Here is a 27,152-nt window from a genome sequence, read left to right as displayed (position 1 = left end):
TTTGATGAGCTAATATAGACCAAGAATAACACTATGGTTTTGTTATTATTTCAAATGCAATTTAAAATAATTTTATACATGTTATTTAATTACAGGATAGAATACAAAATAGCTGGGTTTCCTACCTATCTGTCAATGGAGTAATAACAAGACGATCAGTGCATCCCAGAAATTCATTTTGGTAAATAAAATCAACATCTGTAATAGATACCACAGTTTGATCCAAATCTTCCTTAAAATAAAATCTACTTTGTTTTAGCCATTCAAAATCGGTAACTGATTTGATGTGCATTTTTACCTTAAAAACATGAAAAATACAAAAAGTTTATATACTGAATTGCAATCACATGAAACACAACAATATGGCAGTTTTTATCCATTTGTTCATGAACTGACTCTCATTCATTTGACAAATATATATTGTATCCCTCCTTCATCCTCTGTAGAGTAAACAAAGACTGGTATGGTTCCTGCCTTCTGGAGTTTACAGAAAAGAGTAAAAAACAAACAGATAAATGGGTAATTGCAATGATGCATGAAAAGCACTACCAAAGAAATTCAGGGATCATGAAATATATAGCAGGAGGATATACTCTACATAGCCTGATAAGAGTACTGAAGAGAAAAAAAAAATCTAAACTAAAACTGGATAAATAGTAGGGATTGGACAGGGAAATAAAATGAAAGGAGTAATGGCAGTGTGGAGAAAATGTTCTAGGCAAAGACCCAGAAGATCTTGTTGAAGAAGTTCAGTACAGCTGAAGCTGAAGCATCCAGGACTCCAGAGATGAGAATTGAGGCTCAGGTGGTCATGAGAAGGGGGTTGGGCATTGTTCTTATGGAAATGGGAAGCCTCTGATGGGATTAAGCAGGGAACCACATGGTCATATATGCATACATTCCTTTCTATACCACTGAAGAAAAAACAAACTGCTCAGTCATGGTTATCATCATATACCTATGGGGCAAGAGGTTCTGACTGCCATGGCTGTTATGAGACAGAAACTAGCTAAGCACGTGCAGGAACAACATCCTATCACAAGCACAATCTGACTTCCCACTGGCAAAACTGAGTTCTGTCCTTTGAGGGGTATCAAATAGGAAAGTGGCAAATGGCCCACTTCAATGCTTTTAAACCCAGTGGCCCACTTCCAGATAACCCTAAAAAACAGACCTCTGACAACTGTATAATGTTCAGATCTCCATAAAATCAAGTCTTCTTGTCCATGCTATTTACAGTCTCACATTTTGTTGTTTCATTGTTTATGACCTTCATTCTCCCTGCAGTTAAAAATTCCAACATCTCTTCTAAAGCACAGTTTGTTTTCATCACCATAAAATAGCTACTTTCAGGTAATATAATCTGGATCCTATCCTCAGGGACTCTATTCTCTAACCCAAGACTCACAGTCATGAAATGCAGTCAGCCAGCATCATTTTCACAATCTGTTAAGAGGGTAGGGAGGAGGAGGCAGGGAAAGAGAAGAGTAACTGGTATTTATTGAGTTCTTACTGTATATCAGGCTCTTCTAAGTATTATACATGGAAAAGTAAAATGCAAATGTGCTAGCCATCAGATCTCATTTAGGTTTGGAAGTAAACTCATTCTGAGTTCAATAGTGACTAATACAGAATGAAAATAATTTTATAGTTTTAAGTTTTATATTATTTTTAAAAATCCACTCTGTATGGAAGGTTTTTCCCATAAATATTTGTTCAGTACTTAAAGAAATTTCTTTCACTGGATCGCAACCTTAACTATCAGTGAGAGATGTATAGACAACATTCTCAATGGTGTGCTGAGAGCAGATAAATTAATGGATTTCACACAATCAAGCATCATCATGTTTCTTGAGGCAGACTTCAATGTAAATCAAAGTATAATGGAAATTGCAAGTTAGTGAAACTATAAAAGACCAAAGCAATATCATCCAAGTTGGCAGCTTTCTAATGGTTAGCTTGATATAGAGATCCTCAGACCTAGAGAAGAGCTGAGTCTTGAACTTTAATGTATATATTAATCACCACCCCACAGTCTTGTAGAAATGCAGATTCTGATTCAGCATGTCTGAAAAGGGAAGAGGACAGAGGTTCTGTTTTTCTCACAAGCTCCCACGTGATGCCAATGCAATTAGTCAGGCATATAATACTTTGAGAAGTGAGGTACTAGGTTCCAGAGTAAAAATGGACTGCTTATCCTTCAGTCTTTAATAAATATAGCCCCTGATCAGAACTTTTATTATAAGTTTGAAAGAGGCTGTCTGTAATCCTATTCTCTAAAAAAAAGGACCCCAGTTTGCATGAATTATGTCTCTGATAAAAGAGATGCTTTTAATATGAATCAAATCAGATAGAATATAGGAATAATAGTTAAAGACAAAGATAGCTAAATAATGGTATACCATGGCCGCCTGGGATGTCTATCCCATAATAGATAAGTACTGCATCAGGAGAACTTGGTCTTGCTCAAGACCACTGGTTAGAAAGAGTGCTATTTCCAAATCAAATACCATTCCTCTTCCTCCCAACCTACAGAACCTTGCTCAAAGCAAGCTGATGTTGCCCTGTTGGACACTATCAATTGGATAAATATGCATGAGAATTCTCTGAAGCTCGATTCTACTCAACTTGAACTTCTCCTTTTTCAGTTGGCCCATCATATCTCAACCACTTCCACATAAATTACATCATGTTATTTGTTTCATGGAACAATTCATTTTTATCACATGACTTGGCCTCCAATTTCAGAATGTCAAATGCTAATATACATATGATTATAAACCACCAAGACAGATATACAAAGACATTTGTGAAAAAAGTAGGTGGAATGTTCATAAAGTTAGGAAAAATATCTAATTATTCATTATTACTAAACTATTAATTAGGATCCACAAAATGGAAGAATAGTAAGATTCTGATAAACCTTTCTTCTTAGTACAACCAGAAAGAATAAAACATTGCTCACAGGAAATTTCAACAGTCCATTGTTGGTATTGAAGACTGATCCATGGATATCCTACTCTAAAGTTGGTATCTCATAGTGATATTAGAACAGGAAGAGGAAAGGAGTGTCACAGCCCAGCTTAGAGCCCATTCCAGGCAGTCAAACAAATTGGAGACCAGGCACAGATTGTGTGGCACACAGACCATGTGCAGTGAGGGAAATCTTTGCAGTGGGGGTGAAGTGCAGACCTAAATGCAGAGAGGGGCTGAGATTTTTGGTTCAGTTGCAGAGAGTCTGGCTGTTAGCAGAATAGGTGGTGGAGTTACCACCTATCTCTCTTCAGGGATACTGGAGAGAGAAACCTGATGTATATCATGGAGATAAATGGCAAACAGGGAGATCCTAGAACTCAGACTTATGTAGTGGATCAGTTCTTACTCTGGACCCCAGGGGAGAAGGGGCAGTAGAGGATTCTCCACCTGAAATAGCTCTCTCTTCCATCCCAAGACCAAGACTGAGTCACTGTGCTCCCACTTTCCTTCCCTCCTCCAGTTGCCACCAAGTTAAATAAAACATAAATAAAAGTAAAGGCACAATACTGCAACCAGAAAAACAAAATAAGGTAACACACACATGGCTAGGAAACAAGGGACCTTGGAATATCAGATGGAAAAGCTGAAAGAGAATAAAAGCCCAGAGACCTAAATAAATGACACAAAATTCAAGGTCCTAACACAAAGATTTTTAAATGACTATCAGAAAGACACTCAATGAAGGCATAAACATACAAACATAAAAAGGCAGGCTCAGGATCTTATAGAAAAGAGATATAGGAACAGAAAAGTTCTCCACTAAAGATATTGAAGCCATTAAAAAGAAAAAAAGAGACACTGAAAACAAACATGGAAAGTATACTTAGACTAGCACTAGAATTTGTGAAATTGAAGGTTAAAATGTAAAAATGACCCTAGTGGAAAAGGTGAGAAACATAAGAGTTAGAAAAGTGAAAAAAACTCTGTGAGAAAAAACAGACTCTATCAGAATAGGAAACATAGAAAAAAAGACTAATCAATACAAAGTAAAAATCAAAATCAACAAACAACTATAAAACAGAGACACACTACAGGGCAGGGGAGGGTGGGGTGGGGAAAGGAAGGACTAGAGTCAAAATAAGGGGGGGGGTGCAATTGTATAGGAAATATAACCAAAATGAAAATGCGTATATTGTGCAAAGATGAAAAATGATGTAAGAATTTTATAAAATAAATATTTAAAAAATTGCACATTTAGCTTGAAAAAGAAAAGAATAGGAAACATAGAGATAAGGGGTAACCTAGAAGGTATACAGAGAGAGAAAGTTAGACTCTATTCAAAGAAACAGTTGCTGAGAACTTCCCTAAGGAAGGAACTAACCCTAGATGTCCAGGAGGCTGACAGAACACCCAAATTTCTAAGTGCAAAACAATGTACACCGGGCCTCCCCAGTGGCGCAGCGGTTGAGTGCTGGGCTGCGAAGCTGCCCGCAGCCTCTACAGCGCCAGTTCGATCCCCGGATGCCAGGGAGTGTCCCACACGACGTGCAGACCTCTCCTACTGCGCTCACTGCTCCCCTCAGGAGTGTACTTCGGTCCTTCTGCCTGTTCTGCTCCCTGCTCTGGCTCTGGTGAACTCTCTCACCCTCCTGCACTTCTGACTGTACCTAGTGCTTATAAACAAATAAATAAATAAATAAATAAATAAACAAATAAACAAACAAACAAATAAATAAATAAATCTTAGGAAAAAAAAAAAAACCTACACCAAGACACATCATTGCTAAATTAGCAAAAGTCAGTGATAAAGAAAAAATATTACAGTCTGCTAGGGGAAAAAGAATGTAGCATATAAAGATGCCTCAATCAAGCTTTTATCATACTTCTCAGCAAAAACTCTACAGGTTAGAAAAGAGTAGAATGACCTATTACAATTCAAAAAGATAAAAACTGTCAGTCAAGAATACTCTAGCCTAGAAAATCATCAATCAAATATGGATTATATCAATCTCAAAATATGGAGTATCAAAGACTTCCCAAACAAAAGTTAAAGGCATTTACACCATCAAATGTTGAAAGGAGTTCTTCTATATGAAAAGAAAAAAGAGAAGAACACAAAAATCTTGAGCAAGGTGATAAATATTAACACAGTATCACAAGTATAAACAAGAATAATATGAAATAAGACAACCATAAAACAGGGCCTCCCCTGGTGGCTCAGCGGTTGAGCGCTGGGCTGCGAAGCTGCCCGCAGCCTCTGCAGCGCCGGTTCGATCACCAGCCACCGGAGAGGGTCCTATATGGTGCACAGAACTCTCCTGCAGCACCTGCTGCTCCCGTCAGCAGTGTGTTTGGTCAGTCTGCCTGTTCTGCTCCCCGCTCTGGCTCTGGTGAATTCTCTCACCCTCCCGCGCTTCTGACTGTACCCAGTGCTTGTATGGATAAATAAATAAATCTTTAAAAAAAAAAAAAGACAGCCATAAAACACAAAGGGGAAGGACAGAATCTGTATAGTCAAATGACAGTGTGTTGATACTGTCACACAAAAAAGACTTTTAGATATAGAAAGTTTGTTTTTGTTTTGAAAAATTTCTTAAATGTAGTTTTTTTTCTTACATCATTAAATTTTGGACAATATGTGATTTCTCCACTTTAGGGATAGTCACTGTGTATCTCCCACCACCAAAGCACCCATAGCCCATCCCCATCTTCTCTTTTCTCTTCCACCCTCTAAGTGTTACCCCCCCCCTCCTGCTTATCCTCCCCCCTCCCTCCCTGGATATGCCTCGTATCTGTAGTCAGCTTTCAAGGTTTGTCTTTGTCTGATGCTTTGCTTGGTTTGTCTATATGCTACATAAAAGTGAAACCATCCAGTATTTATCTTTTTCCTTCTGACTTCTTTCACTTAACATCAATTCTTCTAGCTTTATCCATCATATTGCCATATCCATCATATGAGTTAATCTTTTTTGATTGATGAATGGTATTCCATTGTGTATCTATTCCCACAGTAATCACAAACAAAAATATGGAATAGAGACACTTAGAAGAAAAAATAAAGAAACTGAGAGAATCAGTGGGGAAAACCAAAACAAATGAAAAGGCAGATAGAAACACCCGGAAAAAGAAGCAACAGAAAGAAAAAACAGCCAGGAAACAAAATATACAGTGGCAGTAATTAAGCCCCATGTATCAATGGTAACTTTAAATGTGAATGTTCTGAATTCATCAATCAAAAGACAGAGATGGCAGATTTGATTTAAAAAGCATGATCTATCTCTATTATGCATACAGGGTCTCACATTAGATCTAAATTATTAATTAGTACACTAAATTACTGTTTATTAAGAAAAAAGAGATACTCACCAAATCATCAAAAATATCTCTCTGATGCACATGAATGGTAATTAAAGTTTCAAATTTCACTCTGTTAAATTTGGTGAGGTCATGTGTTGTCTGAGCAATTAGCAAATTTAGAATATCCAAAAATTTCTGATTGGTCAATTGCATGATTTTCCTGTCATCTTTAGCATTGTGTAAAGCCTCTTCTGAATCATGTGTCCACAACATCTGAATTCCCAGAAGCCCAACCTACAAATCCATCAGATAAATTTGCCAAATATTTAAAACACATCTGGAATAACATTTGGGGGTCACTCATTCACACAAAGGCAAAGCAGGTTTTACTCACTTTCTACTGAAAAACACATTCATTTCTCCAGTCCTAAAAGGGGTAAAACCATTTAAAGTTCTAGCTAGTGATATTTCATTATTTCACTGTAGATAGAAAAATATTAAAACAATGACTACCATTTATTGAAGTAAATGTTATAAAAGATAATTAGGAAATTTTTCTATTAAGGGTCTGAGACTAGCAGATACACCCATTCAATGATTTTTCTTTCTTAGTAAAAGCAAATGGAATTAATTGATTCTTTATTATATATTTTTCTTCAATAGGATTTTCCAACAGTCTCTTTGAATCTTCTAAAAAGTTTATGCTGCCTATCTTCTTTCCTGATCTCTCCCTTTCTCATATCCATATCTTTATGTCTATTTCTCTGTCTACATATTTATCTATAGAATAGAGACAGAAAGTAAAAGGGAAAGAAGTTTCTCCTGTGTACCCTAATGAAGGTGTAGGAAACTGTGAGTGGGGTCACCTTAGGCCAACAGTTTCTTCCCCAGTCAGAATGCCCTATCCTCACCCCACTTGCTGAAAGATATATCACTTTGGGAGTTTTTGTTCACTCTCAAAATCAAGCAACAGATCTTAGATTATTTGGGCCAATAAGGAACCCACATTTGGCAGACAACTGATAGTGGGGTGAGCAGCATATGGATACTGCCGGCCATAGTATTCATTGCAGGTAAAAAGCAGGAATAAAACCCTTTCCTTAGGAACTTTGATGTTTTTCCTGCTAGAGCAGTGACTAATCCTAGAGTCTGCAAGATTAGGCAACATCAAGAAACTCCCAAGAACAAGCTGATTCTGACCTGACCCTAATGCAGCAGATGACAAGCACAAGATAAATAAAACAAAGAGAAAAATTACAGAAACAGCTGTGTTAAGTTTGTCAGACTTAAAGACAGACCAGTAGACCAGAATATTCACCTTAAAGTAGTACACTCTAAAAACTAGTCTTTAACATGATTAACCAAAGTGACCAAGAAAAGTTTCAATTACGTTCTTTACTTGGTTTAAGAAGACAGAGAACTGGTGAAGGCTAGAGGAAGTTTCATTGCAACAAAAACAAACTAAGAAAGCTCATTCTCATGAATAGCATTTGATGTCTATAATAAGCACATTAAAAATACTGGAAGGGAATAAATGCACTGAAATATAATAGTCATCTTTCCCGGAGGCAGAAATATGGAAAATTTATTTCCATATTTTTCAAATTTATTTTTCACATATTTTTCAAATTTTTCCAAAAGTTTGCTACAAAGATCCATAGCATTCATGATCTTCCAAAATGTGTTTTGGAAGAAAACAGAGGTGAAATTTAGAATAATTTTAGATAAAAACTTAAATTAACATTGTAGTGGGCAAATTCGTTATTTGGAAAAAATGCTTTAAAGAATAATGAATATGGGCCTCCCCGGTGGCGCAGCGGTTGAGCGCTGGGTTGCGAAGCTGCCTGCAGCCCCTACAGCCCCGGTTCGATCCCCGGCTGCTCCCCGGCCACAGGAGGAGGGTCCCACATGGTGTGCAGACCTCTCCTGCTGCCCGCTGCTCCCCTCAGCAGTGTACTTCGGTCCTTCTGCCTGCTCTGCTCCCTGCTCTGGCTCTGGTGAATTCTCTCACCCTCCTGTGCTTCTGATTGTACCCAGTGCTTGTATAAATAAATAAAAATTTAAAAAAAAAAGAATAATGAATATATACATGCGTATTTATTCAGTATATATGTCACTCAATATATACATTCAGTATATCCATTCATCTACATTAATACATACATTGCTCTAGGAAGCAATTTTTCCAAATATCTTAAATTTGCTCTCTACAATGTTAAAATTTTTATCTACAATAGCTTAAAATTTCACATCTCTGTATGTGTGTACGGCATACACACACTAGTAAATCCTGAAAGCTAGCCAACTTTCTTGTTATGTACTGTTCAGTTTCATCACTGCTTTGAACTTGCTCTTCAACTTTTCCACCTTTAATGCTAAATCCTCTGTCTAACCTAGACTGAGCCTCTCCTTTGGAATATATAAGGTGGTCAAGCTTTCCTGGGAGAGGGAAAGTGTGTTGACTTAGTCTAAGGAGCTATTTTCTCAGCTTATCAAATAAAGTATTTTATAAAGCCTTATCACAAAGGTAATAATGCTAATAAGAATATATTAAAAGTTTTCCCAGGATATTATACAATACAAGAAAACCACATTATTAAAATATTCTCCCTAATAAAGGTTGATTCTATATCTCTACTTGTGTCACCTGAATAAATAATTCCATATCATTTCAGCTGTCTTCAGTACATGCAATAAATCAAAGTCTAGAGTTTGGGGCAGAGCAATCAGAGAAGAAATAAAGTTAGGGGAAAACCTCACATTTTTTCCTGAATATTCCTTGCATTCTTTCCCACTCTATGTCTGACCCAGATCAAAGTCATCACTTTTCATTTATCTTGGCTGGAAATTTAATGAAACTGATGGCTCTTCATTTTCTAAATCCAGTTTTAATAATACTTGGTGCATTACAATGCACTGCTAAGAGTTATAGGCCATGAGAGCTATTCAAGAGCAAGAGAACACCTGCTCCAACCCCAGCCTCTTCAAAATCTTCTCTCTTTAAAAAGTTAGTTGTATATGAAGGTATCCTTTAACAGACTATGCCAATTTTTAATCATTTGAAGGGAAAATAAAAGGCAAGGCAAATTTCATTTCAGGAAAAAGATATGCTTATCCCTTTTATATATGTCCATATCTGTATCTCTATCTACATCTGAAGAGAGGAACAGGGAGAGGGAGGAGCAGTATGAGGGAGAGGGAGGTAGAGGGAATGGGAGGGAGAGGCTAAGAGAGAGAGAGAAGTCTTTTACATATGCGAGATGAAATTTTCCCTAAGTGCTTAAAGTCTCAGTGTTAATCCTTAGATGGCAGAATAGTGGCACATCCTCTTCTGGGGGGTGGGAAGAGTTGTCCTAAAACAGTCTAGGTGACAAGCAGGTGGTTGGGAGTTTAGGGTGGGAAGGCCCCCCAACTCATTCAGGGCTACAACAGTCTCTACAGCATCTGAATGACAATCTCCTGAGTATCCTTCTACCTTACTTCCCTTGTGACCACTATTTAAACATTGTGTATTCTCACCTGTGCTGGGAAGTTATTGAGGAAAGGCAAGAGTTGAAATCCTGAATCACTGATTTGATAGAATGCGGACCTAATTATATTATGTAATGATGACATCTGTGTCTTTAGCAATTCCAGAAGCCAAATCTCTACAGGACCTTTGGCCATAACAGGATTATCCAACTAAAAAACATATTACAGATGTATTACAAACTGATAGTAATTTGGTATGTGTACAAATGTCACACACTTGACAAACCTTGGTATCTCAATGTAAAGCAAATAATTGTATGCAAATATTTAAAACTTGAGTAAAATCAACTAATGCTATAAAGATCATCTGGTGGTAAAACTTTCATTTCACAGATAGCAAAGTGAATCTCAGAGAAGTTAAATGAATTATCCAAGGTAGTTTCAACAAAGCTGGGATAAAGAACTAGACCCAAGTCCACCACCGTCTTTTGTCATAAGTAAATTACATTCTCCTCAACCTAACATTTTTTTTTAACTCTAGTAACAAAATTTTAGCCAAGTTAAATTACAATAATTTTCTCTCCTTCTCTTGATATGACGGCCAGGATGCGATCATAGTCCTTGGCATGAAATGTCACCTCATTTATGTTGTCAGATACTGCAGGGAGATGTGGCTGTAAGAAGCACAAGACAGAACGATCACGTCAGACATGAGACTCAACACCAGAGCTGTGGAGATGTTTTTAAAACCCTTAATATTCTTTCATCTTTGTAAAAGATTAAGAATTTACTTCATTGTCTCAAAAAAAAAAAAAAAAAAAAGGCTGCTTTGACCCTGGACTGAGTTGGAGACCCACATTGTGCGTGCTATGTTGAGGTAACATTGGCTCACTGCGTTATGTATGTTTAGGGGCTTAGAGTCACACCTCTGCAAATGGATGTGATCACACAACACCCACCACCACCCCATAACCCTGAGGCCACAGTCCCCTGAGGCCCTTCTCCTTTTGTTCCCCCTTACCACCCTCCCCTTCTGGTAGGCTCGGCTTCACAGTCGATTTCAAGGATTTGTTATTTTTGTTTTATCTGTCCTTTTGTTTGCTTGTTTTATATTCAACAGAGGCCCACTTTTTAAAAATCCAGCTCTACAGAATGTTTTCTCCAAGTCCTGGAAATGCCCCTTTCATGACAGAAACTGACTCACACAGTTTGCAGTCCCTGACCTCTTCCCTCCCAGAGACAGCTCCATTCCGCCTTCTCTCTTGGTTCTCTAACTACCTTACACAGTCATTACTTCCCTTCTCTCTTTTCTCATCTCTCTTTTCCACAGTCCCTGGAAACCAGCAAGGAAGATGTTATTAGCTGTGTCCCAGATTCCCAAATGAGATACTGCTCTGGGGTAGTGTTTCTGGGCCTCCCACACCCAGTTCCCTATCCCTTTTCCCTTCCTTCTGGAAGTGTTGCTCAAGGGAATGACTAAATGCATAGAAGCATTCAGGAAGGGAAAAAGGGTGGAGCCAAGCCACAACCCCTACTTGATCTAAGAATATTTAGACTGAAATGCACATAATAATGAATTGCATTTAGTGAGCAAATACTGCATGCCGGACACTTTTCAATGCATTATCTCATAGAATCTTTACCTAATATTATGAGGTAGGAACCATTAATTGTTTGATTTTACAGAAGAGGAAACTGAGGCACAGGAAAATCAAGTTTGCCACCGTCATCTGGCTGGTGAGCGGCTCCATCACTGACTTGCTCCCCAATACCACTGGATTGCCTCAGACTCAAGCCTCCAGACAGAAAATAGGACCGTTTAAAATCAACATAATTTTGGGGGGGCCTCCCTGGTGGCGCAGCGGGTTGAGCATTGTGCTGTGAAGCTGTCCACAATCTCTGAAGCGCTAGTTCGATACGATTCCCTGCTGGCCCACATGGTGTGGCAGACCTCTCCTGCCTCGCCCGCTGCTCCCCCCAGCAGTGTCTTTGGTCCGTCTGCCTGTTCTGTTCCCCGCTCTGTCTCTGGTGAATCTGCTCAACTTCCCACACATCTGGCCTGTACCCCAGTTATTGTATAAATAAATAAAAATCTTTTAAAAAATACATTGAAATCAACATAATTTTAATACTCTTTTTCCTACCTGCACTTTTAAGATGTTAACATCATTTTATTATTGATTATGTATGCTGTGGGAAAGAAATGATTCAGGTAATACTCAATTATACCTGTATGGTGTGGGAGTCACTGGCTTGTCCAAGAATTTCCAGGAGAACTGGATCAGATACAAAGAAGAATCTTGGGAATAATAATCGCTTCTTCTCCAAGTACCTTTAAATAAAGCCACATTACCAATTTTTTTCCCCTGAACTGTTGATTTTTGGTTTGTTTAGCCAAAATACAATCACCAGCATCTTCAAGAACGTAATAGCAAATGACTAGTCATTTCCCATTTGCTTTGAAATGTTTGGTTGGAACCAAAATTCATGCTCCACCAGTGGAACAAGAAAGAGTGCAGAGCAAGCCTGTCCCACCCTCTACCACTGCTCTCACTGACAGACATGGGGGAAAGTCCCCCACCCCTCTGTGCACTTCTGAAGCAGGAAGAACAAATTAACATCAGATAGATTAGAAATGGGAAAAGACCAAATTGAATTACACGGCTATAAATCCTAAAGTAAATGGGGCAAACCAGGGGCTCATGCCCTGTGCTGAGTATCAAGGAGAGAAGAGGGGGTTCCTCATAACAAGGGGGATGACTTCACATGACAAAACATTGCCTCTGGATATTTGCTATGCCTTAAGATAGGTTTCTCTGATTTTAAAAGGCTGTCTCTGGAGATATTCCTACATTCAGGTAATCTTCTTTAAGTAATAGTTACAGTTTCTCCTGAGGCCTATAGGACCGTAATTGACCTTAGTTTCACATATCAAGTCCACGTATTAGAAAAGGCTGCCTCTGGACATCTTGGAAGAGCCTGTCTGAACCTTTTTGGGAAAGCCAACATCTGCCATTGAATATAACTTTTCTAGGTATTGTGAATCTCGTGGCTTAATCCCATGGTGAATACATAATTTATCTCCAAACCAGGACATTCTGAGAGTAAAATGGGCAAGAGGGAATTAATTATTAAGCCAGGACAGAAGCATAAACCAAACAAAACAGGTTATATTGACACCCTATTTCAAATTAAAATTGAAAAATAACCTGCCTTTTAAGAAAATGACCTGTGCATTTGTCTACTTGTTATCTCAGTGCACATGTGTACTCCACACCTGTAGTGGGTTGAATGGTAGCCTCCCCAAAAGTAAGTGCACATCCCATTTCCTAGAACCATGACTGTGACCATATCTGTTTCTTTTTAATGTTTTATTTATTTTCTTACCTCTTCGTTCATTTTTGGGTAGTATTTGATTTCTCCCCTCTGGTGTAGTCCCCATAGTTCTTGCACCACCATAGCACCCCTACTCCATCACCACCATCCCTTGTGCTCTTCCCTCCCATTTTGACCTTTCTACCTCCTCTCTCCCCTCCTCTGCTGCAAGTTTCAGATCTATGGCAATGTGACCATATTTGGACAAAGGTCTTTGTCAAAGTATTGAGGTTAAGGATCTCGAAAAGAGATTATCCTGGATTATCCAGATGAGTCCTAAATCGAAAGACAAGTGTCCCCATGAAAGACACACAGGAAGAAAAGTAGAAGGACATGTGAAGATAGAGACAGAGACTAGAGTTAACTAGTTATAAGTCAAGGAGCTCCTAGCCACCAGAAATTGAGGGACAAGGAAAGATTCTTCCTAGAACCTTCAAGAGGAGCCAACAACTTGATGTCAGCCTTCCAGTCTCCAGAATGGTGAGAAAGTCAATTTCGGTTTCAGTGGTCATTCATTACAACAGCCCCAGGAAACTAACACAACATCTTCAATCATCCCCCGCACACCCACCCCTTTAAGTTGAAGGTGTCTTCTTTTTTTTTTTTTACAGAAAATTTAAATCTATGTGAAATAGTAGATTCCTATCCCCTTTTGAGCCAAAACCACCAAACCAGAAATGCAGTCAATACTATTAACTTGTTTGGGATAAAACACCATACATATAAAATAACAGGTCATTAAAAAACTGAACTCTCACCCTGAAAGTGACTTCTGACATACTTCCAACTGTTCGTGTAAATGAGGTAAGAGTTGCCCCATGGTTTCGTCTCCAACACAGCAACTAATGACATTGGGATTCTCATGAGCTCGCTGCATTATTTTTATCCATGACTTGTCAATGTTCTGAAAACGTTTTGCTTCCTAGAAATGAATCCATAGTAAAGATGAGCATTCAGACAACTGAATAAGGCAAAGTCTTCCATTTGGAATTTCTTATAATTCTTCAAACCAGCCTCTATTAGTCTCAGTTGATATAATTTAAAATGGCAATTATTTTCATCTGAATTAATTCTGAATGACAAAAACCCAGTCATAAAACTACTTACCAAAATACTACTTTATCACAATGGGGTTTATCACTTATTTGTTGCCTTACATTTTTAATACCTTTTTCAGAGTGCTGCGTGATTAATTTGCACAGCTATCAACTAAAAGTTCAAGCCTAGTCTTTCAGCACCTGAGGTGTTTTAGTCTGATGAGCAAACTGAAGAAGCATGAACATTATTTGATCTCAGGATTCTTTGAATAATTACAGCTCAATAGCACCCCAAGAAAAAGAAAACAGTCAAAACCCAAAACAAAGCTTCATTTACATTTTTGCAAATGAAAAATTTCTATTTACTATGGGTGACATTAACTTTGCATTCAAATGCAAAAATGCCTCCAGAAATTGGCATAAACTGGCCTTATCTAAAAATGTAACTTTCTAATTAAAAAAGATTTATGTTTCAAAAATAAAAAGGAAATCAGCCATTTTCAAAATTTTTTATCCATGATTTTTAATCTATATAGATCCTATTTGTAAGTATAGAAAGTCAAGAAGAGCAGGCTTAATTTTATAAAAGGAAATGAATCAACAATTATTTAAAAGACCCCAAAAGAGCTGTGTTAAATTTTATGTTAGAGGCATGTAAGGCTAATTTTTCCTTGTCCCACAGTATGTTTCTGATCTGTTATTAGTCAACTTACTAATAATTCGTTTGTACAGAATATAAGTTGATATTTATTCTACTCTCAAAAGAGTATAATGCACAACCTTGGAAGGGATGACCTACTATAATTTAATAGTGTCATATTTGATGGTATCTCACATTCAAATAACACAAAGATTAATTACTTGGAAATACATGAGTTTCTTCTTTATGCTGATGGAAATAAAAGGTCAGCACTTTTTTAAAATTTCTTTTATAGAGTCAGTGAGTAAATATTTTAGTCTTTGCAGGTCTCATAATCTGTTACAACTATTCAGTTCTGCTGTTGTGATGTCAAAGCAGCTACAGGCAGAACATAATGAATGGCTGAGGTTGTGTTACAAATAAAGTTAAGAAAACTTTTTTTATTCACATACACACATAGGTGGGCTATTGTTTGTCAATCCCCGGTGTAAATAATTAAGACATGACACACACCAAATTATTCTATCGGTGGTTTATAAAATCCTGAGGTGGTTTTTATTTACCTGAGGCAGCTGTTTGGCAATATCCCCACCTACAAAAACAGCCTCAAGATAAATCCAAAGGTTCTGGACTACTAGCCATTCTTCAATTATATCTGAGGAAGTGGACAGTTTATATACCCAATTCTGGATATTTTTTTTAAATGGAGCGTTATATCTAAAAAGTAAGATAGAAAAATATTACATTTCAAGGAAGATTCAGAACACAGTACAGCCTAACAAAGTAAATTACAGGAGAAATGTCTTTGGGAATGAACATTTTTTCTATAAGGTAGGCCCTAATAAATTTCCTATACCTAATGATTTTTTTGGATTTTTACACATAAAACTCTTATAATTAATTCATTTGGCTGAATATTAATAAATATTATTTATTATAAATATTTATATCCTGTGGAATTAGGGACCCATCAGGAAAATGTCACAAACCAGGCGCTAGCTAGAGTGAACTCTCACCCATGGACATATATAATTTCATGTCACACCCAGGAAGCCCTAGAGATTCAGCAGGCACTGATCAGACTGTACTAGAAAAGGTTTTCTGCATTAATCCATTTGGTGCTACCAAGTTCCTCAGGAGAGCAATCTCCTAGAATATAGCGACTTCTTAGATACTCTCATGCTCTTTTCAGTAGGCCTCAACATGGAGTTTATTAGTACTAATGTATAAATACGTATTATAATAATCAGGTCGTACGGGAGTGAAGAATGAAACTAAGAAAACCTTCAAATTCTAAATTCTGTAGCCAGAGAGACTCTGTTCAAGTGAATGGACAGCCCTGTTCAAGAGGTCATCATCCAGGAAATGGCATGGCAAAACCTGCAATGAACCATGAGGAAGTAATAGCCATAAAGTCTAAGAAGCACTGAATATGTTTGTGCACTTTTGCCAGGGTTGTTCAGATTCCTGAATTTTCCAGAAAGCAAATGATGTACCCTAAAATTTTAATCATAGTAAATTCACACAGAACTTTCTTGATTAGGAGTTTTGTGAATTAGTACAGTATCCAAATGCAAGATTACCTCTGGAATCAGAGGTCATGTAGAATGCCATTAACCAGCGACCCCTACCTAGAAGATGGTACTAGAATCCCCATGCTCCCTGAACATTGACCTCAGTTGATGATGGGGTTGTGACTTATTTCATATGTGTTTTAGGATGAAGAGCAGTTGGAAATTATTGTACAGTCAGCTAGGGGATGAGAGATTGCTAATGCCCAGACATTGCAGTGCCCTGACAGTGTACTAAATCTGAATCCCACCGGAATTTCCTAAAGCTGCATTTAAGATCACAGGCACTTTCAAGTTGGTTCTGCAGCCCATACAGGACAGAGGAATCAGCACAAATAAAGAGCTTTTTCATCATAAAAAATGCAAACCTTTAAGTTCCAAACCACAAATAGCATTTTCCTTTCAGGTGTTGCCAGGATACTTTTCTAGACCACTTGAGCAGGGTTAGCCAAAGAGAGAGAAGTATGACAAGTTAAGAGTAGTTAAACAGTCATCTCAGTGGGGAGCCAAGATGTTCAGGAAATAAGATACCAATTTGGGGGAGAATAATTATGATGGAGCCCAGCACAAAAAAATAGGAAGGGAAGATGAAATGTAGGCCATGGTTATTAGGAAAGATAGGTTGTTCACATAAAGACAGACAAGAGTTAACATGTTAGTACAGAAACTTGTGTTCTGTCCAGGTTGCAAGACTGGGCTTTTACCTTGTATTTTATAACCCTAAATTCCAAACTAAATCCTCATCCCCCCAAAAAAGAAATGTAAAATTACCTGTTGCTTAGTAAGGAACCTAAGATCATCAAACTATCTTCCATTAAGGTGATAATTTCTCCTGATTCTGTTCCTTTGAGTAGGAGTTCTCCTTTGCCCTTAAATTGTGCAAAACTCAGATTCTGGTTGGTCCAGTTCTCAACCACCTGATTCAACTTGGCTTCAATATCCTTCTCCTTAATGGCAGATATGCAAATATCCTTCAAAGAAAAAACCAAAGCATCTGTCATGACAATTTCAATTATGAATTGAGTGGCATCATAAAATCATAGAGTGTTTGAGCTTGGACCTAGAAGTCATGTAGTTCGGTTAGTCACTTTATGACCAAGACTCAAGATCATTCTGCTGTGAGTTCAAATCAGAACCTATTACACTCTAACTACTAATTATTTTCCTGTACCACGTGCATGAGACCACGGAATTTAAATCACTTTTCTTGATGATATAATTGGAGTTTTTCAGCCAAAATGGAGATAATCACAGCTGCCCTATCCCAGTGGCTTACTATAAGAGCCAAGTGAGAATATGTGAGTCTTTTGAACTCTTAAATAAAACTTATTCTGACCCTGAATGAATATCCTTTTCAAAATGATTTGTTCAAAAGTAATGAACAAAATGATTTGTTCAAAAGTAATGGTACTAGAATACAGACTGTTATTTTTTATGTTGAATTATTTCTATTGAGTTAACATTGGTGGACAACTCTTTGTTTTAAGGATGTAGGTTCACAACTCATCACATGCATGTTACCATACCACTCTAATCTATACCCATAGTCCACTGGGCCCCCTCCACCAACCACCCTCTTCTCTGGTTGTCTCAGTTCTGCAGGCAGATTTCAAAGGTTTATTTTTTTTTTTATTTTGTCTGTTTCTTTGTTTTGTTTCTTTGCATTCCACATATGAGTGGAATCATCTCGTAGTTTTCTTCTGATTTATTCATTTAGCTTAATCCCCTCCAATTCCATCCATGTTGTTTCAAAAGGCAATATTTCCTTATTTTGCATATATATGGATTATTTTTACACATTTCTCTTGCCTAATTTCTCTAGCTATGACTTCCAATTGTGTTGAATAATAATATGAGAGTGGGTATTGTTGTCTTACACCTGATCTTGAAGGGAAAGCTTTCCATTTTTCACCATTAAGTATTATATCAGTTGTGGGTTTGTCACATGTGGCATAAAGAATGCTATAAAGAAATAAACAGGTTTTATTTTTAAATGGAAGTACAGTTAAGGAATAAGGAAGATAGCCTGTGGAGTTCCAAAACGAATAAATTTCAAATAATCATTTACTTGAATTACAGCATTATTTTACAAAACCTAGTAAGGTATATGACCCTTCCAAATTTTAAGGGTATATCATAGAAAGTAATTTGTATACCCTTTGTACTACTCTGAGAAAAGAAAAAGGAGACATTCTTTAATGGATCCTTGATAAGACCTTAAAATTTTTTGTACCTCAATGTCATCCTTATTTTTAAGAAGTGGTGCTTCCATAATATTTCTAAGACAAAATGAATCAGATTCCACGTCAAATGGGGTTCCAGTTAACTCAGAGATTCGGTCCCAGTGTCTCTGTTTCATTGCCTTATTGGTCATCATTTCTAGTAGAGGACAAGACTCACTAAAATCATCAATTCTTTTTTTGAGATCCAAAAAAGCTTGCCAATCTTTAAGTCCTTTTGGAAGTTTGCGACATCTTTCCAAAAAAAAAAGAGACACAAATTATTTTCACCTACACATTTCTTTGAAGAAGGTATTAAGTATATGCAACAATATGTCAGAATAAATTCACTGATGAAATACCTAGAAGATCCTAGGAACACGAGCACCATAAATAGTAAGCTCAATTTGATCGAAACTCACCTGTTTTGAAATTCCTGAAGTTCAGCATTAATTTTTTCAATGTCTACATCTCCCCAAAGTATTTCATAATAACCACTAATACTGCCCATTACAGTATCGTACAGTCCATACAGCTTCTGCAGCAAGTTGAGTTCCTTTCTGGGAAACCAAATAATGTAGTCATTACATAATGCATACTTTGAAAATAAATTCAATTATTAGATAGGCAGAGTTCAAACAATCAAGTATTTTATACATTATGTGTATAAAGTCTTATAAACAATAACATTCATACCACCATAATGGCTTGCAATACACTTTATTAAACCTTGATCAAATAGGTGAAATTTATAACCTCTCAAATATTCTAAATCAGGGCCTCCCTGGTGGCGCAGCGGTTGAGCGCTGGGTTGCGAAGCTGCTGGCGACCTCTGCGGCGCCGGTTCGATCCCCGGCTGCTCCCCGGCCACCTGAGGAGGGTCCCACATGGCGCGCAGACCTCTCCTGCCGCCCGCTGCTCCCCTCAGCAGTGTGCTTCGGTCTTTCTGCCTGCTCTGCTCCCTGCTCTGGCTCTGGTGAATTCTCTCACCCTCCCGCGCTTCTGACTGTACCCAGTGCATGTATAAACAAAAAAACAAACAAACAAACAAATAAATAAATAAAAACATGCCTCTATAAAAAAAAAAGAGGTTTTAAAAAAAAATATTCTAAATCATACTATGATTTAACTTTAAAAATGTTTTTATTGTTATTACTACACCAATCACTGCAAATGATATGACCAAAACTTTATGATAAAAAGATCAAAGCTAAGGCTAAGGTTTTATTTGATTATTTTTTCTATTGAAGGCAAACAAGATTTTTATGAGACCTTCTGCCTTTAAGTTGAAATTAAATATTCTTTTGTTAACAAAAGTTTTCCTTCATGTTACCAAATGAAATTATAAACAAACAACAATTAAAATAGGGATTCCAGGTTTAAATAAAGTAAAAGTTCCACATTTTGTAAAAACGAATTGATCACCCAACAGAGATTGAGTTTTCCTCAGAACTTCCTCAACTTCAGCATACCATGAGAGTCTAATTTTAGTTTCTGAGTTTACTTTTTAGTAGTTCTATTTATAATAATTAATATTCAAAACTTTATCATGTTTATCATAAATGATACAGACAAAAGAAAATTTTCTTATGTTTTAATAGACTAATACTAATTTTACCTTACAATTATAACATGGATAGATAGGACCCTTTGATAAATCTGACATTTTCTGCAATCTTAGTTGTCTTGTTTTTCCAATTCTTGATTCATTTTGCTAATTCACCATCCTAGAAATTATATTACTATTAATCACTAATTATTTCCAACTATGTTAAAAATGAATAAATGAATAAAAAAGCAGAAAACAATGAAACCAACTTTAGGGGTGATATAATAGTGAAGAAAATAATCATTGTTGTATCACCCTTCAGTTTCATTATTTAGTTGCCCAAATTATTGCACCATCATTAAAGAAAGTATCAAGAATTCAAGAAACATCATTTTCGTTTTCTGTTGATATTTGTTGAGCTTTTACAGTTCAGAATTCAGAGTTTTTTTTGTTTTCTACCTAAAATAGCAAAAAGAAAACTGACAAAGGGTATTAAACAGAAAAGAGACAGAAAGCAGTACTCTACACTCTTAACTTTTTAAATGAAATCTCAGACTATGAATCTTCAGATGATGATTATCTAGATAAATTCTATTAAGCTCAATAACTTAAAAGTGCAAATATATTTCAATAGAATCAGGGTCTTCATCATACAATATTTTGCAATAAGAATCTAGACCACCTGGTGAAAGATAAGTGGCAATATTCTGTTATTACTTACAATGCTTGTGTAAGTTTTATTTTATACATTCTATTAATAGAGGATGTTGAAGGCAGATGTATATTCAAAGTAAAGGAAATAGATGATTTAGAAAAGGAAATAGATGGTGTAGAAAAAGAAAAATTCAGGGCCTCCCTGGTGGTGCAAAGGTTTAAGCACCGCACTATGAAGCAATCCACAGCCTCTGCAGCACGAGTTCGATTCCCAGCCAGCCAGGGAGCAACCCACATGGTGCATCAGACCTCTCCTGACTTGCCCACTGCTCCCCTCAGCAGTGTACTTCGCTCAGTCTGCCTGTTCTGTTCCCCACTCTGTCTCTGGTGAATCCTCTCACCTCCCACATCTCTGGCCTGTGCCCTGGCTCTTGTATGCATAAATAAATAAATCGTTTTACAAAAAAAGAAAAAGAAAAATTCATTGAATTGTCTATTCAAATCTATAAAGATTTTTATATCTATAGTGCAAAGAAGATGGCTTTCTTCTCTTTAACAAAATTATCAGTGTCCAAATTTTAAAAAATCTTGAGTTTTAACAACACAGATGCAAGAAAAATCAGAAGTAAAGATAAGCTGGAAACTACTGGAGATGGACTTGAAACCTGGGATCAGTGCTGACAAGATGGGCATGCTCTGGCTTCATGCATGACAGCTGATGAGCGGTTTGTATTTGAAAGTATAAAAAAAGTTTAATTAATTAATAAAAAAAGAAAGTTAGCCCCAGTTACTTTTGCGGTTACTCTGCAAAAGTTTACAGAGTAAAAGTTTAGATTTTCTTTGATTAAATTGTCTAATAAAATTGTTTCTTTACTATTCCTTTATTCTTACTTCTATGAATTATTCATAAAATTACTTAAAATAATTAAAAACTAAAAACAATAAATGAATAAGGATGATTTTTTTTAATATACTGAGAGTTAAAATTAAACACTGAATCTTAGACTGACTCTGCAAAAGAATGAATTAGAGAGTTCATGCAGATTTCCTAGGATCCAATCCCAGAGATCATAACTCAGTAAGTCTGGAGCAAGGACTTTGACATCTGCAATTCTAATATGATTGTTTATTTGAGTTAAGCTTGGAGAATGACTGCTAGAGAAAAATACATACCCTAATGATTGAAATGCTAATTCATTTTACAGCAATTTCATGTCTGTTTTGCCATGACATTTTCATACTGTGACTTTGAAAGAAGTCAACATAAAGTCCTGATCTAAAGCCAACATCCTAAAAAGCGAATACCACTCTTTTAATTTTACTTTTGAGGAAAACTATATTGAAAATTCTTTTAAAATAAACTTGTTTCAAAATCAATTATTAAAGGTTAAAATAAAGAGGCCTTCAATCTCAATGAAGTCAAAATCTACTCAATGGATAAAGCTCTTAGCATAAAAGTAGTAAAAGAATGGTTGAAAAGGTTGGGCCTCTCCGGTGGCACAGTGGGTTGTCTGCAGAGCTGTGAAGCTGTCCACAGTCTCTGCAGTGCAGGTTCAATTCCCGACTGGCCAGGAAGAAACCCACATGGTGTGGCAGACCTCTTCTGTCTCGCCTGCTGCTTCCCTCAGCAGTGCTTTCAGTCTGTCTGCCTGTTCTGCTCCCCACTCTGTCTCTGGTGAATCCTCTCATCCTCCCACACCTCTGGCCTGTACCCCAGCTATTGTATAAATAAAATAAATCTTAAAAAAAAAAGAATGGTTGAAAAGCTTAGGACAGCTATTGCTCTATCCAAATTGCAGTGTTTCTGCATAATCACTGATGCTACTCAAAAATCATGAAAAGAGAAAACAAAGCACAGGCTAAATATGCTAGGCCATGAATGCCCATAATTTATTTTCATTTATTTTTTATATTTTACATCATTGTTCATTTTTAAACAATATTTGCTTCCCCACCCACCCCCAGGTGTAGTCCCCACAGAATTTCCTTCACCAAAGCACCCGTGCACCATCACCACAGTCCCCTGTGCTCCTCCCTCCCTCCCTCTGATCCCTCTCCCTCCTCCTCCCCTGCAGGATGTCTCTGTCTATTCCTCTACAACATCACTTTTGTATATGGATGGGTGAGAAATAGCCAGGCATAAGGGGAACATTTAAGAGTAGTCTAAGCTAGACCTCACTCTGCATTCAAAGGGGATGTGATTCTTCTAACAGACAATATTTAGTTATTTGCATATAACACTTGTACAGTTTCTCAACTTACCTGGTTTTGTGCAAAACTTCATAGTCAGTAACAGGCAGCCCAAAAAGCTGTTCGCCAGATGAATACGTAACAAATTTCCTCCACAGATCATCAAAGTTGGCCTATAAAAATGGTTTCAAAATTATACTAAAATGTAATTAATTCAGACTCCATGAACATGAAATTTATTATAACCAGCTACATTGAGGTTTATTTAGTAATATCTATGAATAAGGATTTCTACAGAAAATTTATGCTGATACCAAACCACCAGAGGAAAAGTTAAGCACTTAGGAAAATTAACTTTCAAGCATTCTGATAACATTCATTTTATACAAAATTACTTCTTTAATAAATTAAATGGTCTCCACAAGACCTATATTTCAAGTTTCCAAAAATATGTCTAGCTACATTAAAAAAAAACTATAAATCAAGCTTTTTCACAAATTTAGATGGTCATCTCTCCCACAGAGTTCAAATGAGGGAAGCATTTGTGTAATTCATTCAGGCCTGTTTTCTCTACAAGCAACAAAATCTGTAAAACAAATGATTCCATTGTAACAGCATTTGAAATAATGCTAACAATTTAAATCAGCAAAGTTAATGATCAAGTGATATGACATAACTCTAACATAGGTAAAGAGATACTCAGAAATACCACTTGGTATGTGGCAAAGCTATGTTTAAACTACGGAAAGCTTTCATACCAATTGATTTGCTGCAAATGTATGTATTCCTATTAAAGAATAAAATAATGGTTTTTTGGACAGCAACTCTGTGTCTCCCAGTAGAGTGACTGTGCAAGCTGCCTGCATATAAATACAGACAGACATTGGGGTGGGTGAAAAAAAACAAAACACTAAAGGGGATGCAGAACAGAGAGATGTTTATTACTCCTACTTTAAGAAGGAAAGACAATTTTTAAAATCTGCTAAGGGTTCCCCTGAATGGTTTTTTAAATCTGCTAAGGCTTTAACCCTAGTTGGGCAGGGTTCAAGTCTCAGCGCTATCAAGCTATCCACAGCCAGGGAGCTACTCACATGGTGCAGCAGACCTCCCCTGACTCACCCACTGCTCCCCTCAGCAGTGTATTTCAGACAGTCTGCTTGTTCTGCTCCCCACTCTGTCTCTGGTGAATCTTCTCACCCCCCACCCCGCACCTCTGGCCTACACCCCAGTTCCTCTATGCATAAATAAAAATAAATCTTTAAAGAAATTAAAAATAGGGCCTCCCCGGTGGCGTAGCGGTTGAGTACTGGGTTGCGAAGCTGCCCGCAGCCTCTGCAGCGCCGGTTCGATCCCCGGCCGCCAGGCGAAGGTCCCACATGGTGCGCAGCCCTCTCCTGCCACCCGCTGCTCCCCTCAGCAATGTACTTTGTCAGTCTGCCTGTTCTGCTCTCCGCTCTGGCCCTGGTGAATTCTCTCACCCTCCCGTGCTTCTGACTGTACCCAGTGCTTGTATAAATAAATAAATAAATGTTTAAAAAAATAAAATAAAATAAAATCTGCTAAGATTCAGTAAAGAGGAAGAAGTTAAAAGTAAAGGAGAAAACAAGAAGAGACAAAAAATACTGTGAAGACCCCCATCCCCCACCATGAGAAGATAGGCCCATCTCTCTGAAATTTATATCACAGACCTGAAATTTTCCCTGTAAATTTGGAGACAAGGTCATCTGTTCAAACAAATACCAAAACTCCTCCTGTTTCCATATTTCTGTCAGTGAATAGCCCTACCTTCTGAAACTGCTCAAGCTGGTAACCTTGATCATTTCCCCTCAACGTCAAACCTATCAAGACTGTCTCTTTCAAAAACTCATGATCCACCTAGTTGTCTTCATTTTAAAGAGTGCCATTTGGATTGGTCTCCATTTTTACACATCTCTTGCTTGTATCACTGAAACTACTGTCAGTCTAGACCATTCTCCCTTGGAAGCATTCTCCATACTAATACCTAATGCCAGAGAAATCTTTTAAGATCACAAGCGTTATAAAATTCAAATGTGTTCATGTCATTCACAGCTTAGAACCTCCAACCCTCAGGCTAGGCTCCTTGTTCTAATCTACAAAACCCTCCACGAGTGATCTCTGCACACCAGGCCTCCATCCCTCAGCATTCTTTTGGCTCACTGCACCCCACATTTCACACCTTACTTCTCCCAAAATCTCCCAGCTTGTACCCTCATTGTTGGACCTCTGAATCAGATACAAATTCTGCCTGACCTGTTTTTTCTCCTTTCCTCTTGGCTGACTCTAACTTGACCCTTAAGGCACAGCTGAGAGGTCTCCTTTTTCTGGAAGTCTCTGCCAACTGCACCAGACCCCTGTGGCCTGGGAGTTCCTCACATCTCTTTCCACAGAAGAAGTTCTTTTACCTAAATCACAGAGCTCCCCATATGGCACTATGATTAGCTCTCTGTCTCCCTATCAAATCTTAGCAAATTAGAGGTAAGGGTCATTTATTAATCATTTTTCTATCAATCAAGCCCCACAGAAGGTATCTGACAACTAGGACATCAAGAAAAGATGAACATAGAGACATTCACTGTATGAAAGAGGATGGAGGACAGTAACAAATGACAGGACTGCCTGATGCTCCTGAAAATCAAGTTCACAAAGAAATTCATGAATCTGTAAAACATTCATCCCAAAGGGTGTGTAAAATTTCTCTAGATGAGATGGTGAGGGGTTGACCAGACCCAGTGAGAACTGTACAGTGCGAGGCAAATCAAGGGAACTGGGAAGTTTAAAGTGAAAGTTACAGAAGTAGGAATAATAATGGACACACAGGAAGAGGGGAAAATCATTTGTCAGTACTTAAAATCTTATTTTGATACATTTTATTATTCCATGATTTTTTCCCTATCATTTTACATATAAATAAGACACCTGGAAATCAAATAAGGTATACACTTATTCTATAAAAATACAGAAAGGCACTCTTTGGAGAACAAGAAAAGGAATCAACCACCTTATTTAGCAGGTAAGAATACAATTAAAATCTGTACACACCTGAAATAGTAACATTTCTACTATAAAGTAAAACACATAAATTTTCTCCTAAAATCATTTAAAGAATAGTAGTGTAGGGCCTCCCTGGTGGCGCAAGGGTTAAGATGCAGCCTATGAAGCTGTCCACAGCCTCTGCAGTACCAGTTCGATTCTTGGCCAGCCAGGGCCACATGATGTAGCAGACTTTTCCTGACTCGCCCGCTGCTCCCCTCAGTAGTGTATTTTGGTCAGTCTGCTTGTTCTGTTCCCCGCTCTGTCTCTGGTGAATCTTCTCACCCCCCAACCCGCAGGCTTGTACCCCAGCTCTTGTAAGCATAATAAATAAATCTTTTAAAGAAAAAAGAATAGTAGTGCATTGTCAATTAACAAAAAACTTTGAGTTTTACCTGAAATATCTGAAGTCTGTTGCTAGCTTCTTGGGGTGGAATATTTGGAACCATGGGTCCTTCCTGTAATTAATAATATCTCTATTTTAATTCTTAATCATATGTATTTATAAATTTATTGGGTTTGTCTATAAATACCTTTTAAATAAATAAACTTTGCTTTTAATGTAATGGTCTAATTTTGTCCTGTATGTAAAGCTTTCATTTATTTTTTCTAAGATTTTTATTGAGCTATCATTCACATATTATACAATCCACTCATTTAATCTGTACAATTCAATGATTTTTATTATATTCACAGAGTTGTACAACCATAACCATAATCAATTTGAGGATATTTGTATCACTCTAACTTTCATTCATTTTTAAGGGACCTTGATGCAGCTAATAAAAAAAATCTGACAAAATTATATCCTGTAGAAAGCTTGTACCACAAGAGCTCATTTTAATTTCATTTATGATTTTAAATGATGATGTTGTGGATTACAATAAATACAGAAATCTGAGAACAGCCTGTTTTCACTAAGAGTTTAGCTCAATATAGAACACACATGAACAAAGCAGAAGGCAGTCTCTGAGTCAGAAAACAGTGGCAAAAAAGGACCCCAGAAGGGCGATATAATCGTGAGTTTATGAATATATTAAATAGACCAGATTACCATAATAGAATGATAGGGCAATAAAATGTGGGTAATGCAACTACGAGGTAAATTTGGTTGCTGTTTAA

The 27,152-nt window shown here is 37.2% G+C and overlaps 1 protein-coding gene across 4 annotated transcripts in view; it reads right to left on the bottom strand.

The window, feature by feature from the left end:
- DNAH8 (dynein axonemal heavy chain 8) overlaps positions 1-27,152 on the bottom strand; it is a 323,660-nt gene that overhangs the window by 178,128 nt on the left and 118,380 nt on the right. For all 4 annotated transcript variants that reach the window (XM_037519635.2, XM_037519639.2, XM_037519637.2 and 1 more), the window contains exons 32-43: positions 26,426-26,488; positions 23,052-23,152; positions 19,009-19,146; positions 18,601-18,841; positions 17,139-17,338; positions 15,360-15,513; positions 13,878-14,041; positions 11,974-12,076; positions 10,314-10,418; positions 9,793-9,954; positions 6,343-6,567; positions 126-298 (exon numbers count right to left, since the gene is read on the bottom strand). In XM_037519635.2, the coding sequence (XP_037375532.1) occupies positions 126-298; positions 6,343-6,567; positions 9,793-9,954; positions 10,314-10,418; positions 11,974-12,076; positions 13,878-14,041; positions 15,360-15,513; positions 17,139-17,338; positions 18,601-18,841; positions 19,009-19,146; positions 23,052-23,152; positions 26,426-26,488 (1,829 nt within the window). The remainder of the gene's footprint in view (positions 1-125; positions 299-6,342; positions 6,568-9,792; positions 9,955-10,313; positions 10,419-11,973; positions 12,077-13,877; positions 14,042-15,359; positions 15,514-17,138; positions 17,339-18,600; positions 18,842-19,008; positions 19,147-23,051; positions 23,153-26,425; positions 26,489-27,152) is intronic.

This window comes from Talpa occidentalis, unplaced genomic scaffold, assembly GCF_014898055.3.
Source record: "Talpa occidentalis isolate TD23 unplaced genomic scaffold, MPIMG_talOcc4v2.1 talOcc4.2, whole genome shotgun sequence".
In the NCBI taxonomy this organism is placed as follows: domain Eukaryota; kingdom Metazoa; phylum Chordata; class Mammalia; order Eulipotyphla; family Talpidae; genus Talpa; species Talpa occidentalis.
Note: the sequence above shows the minus strand (reverse complement) of the source record. Positions and strands in the feature narration are given on the sequence as shown.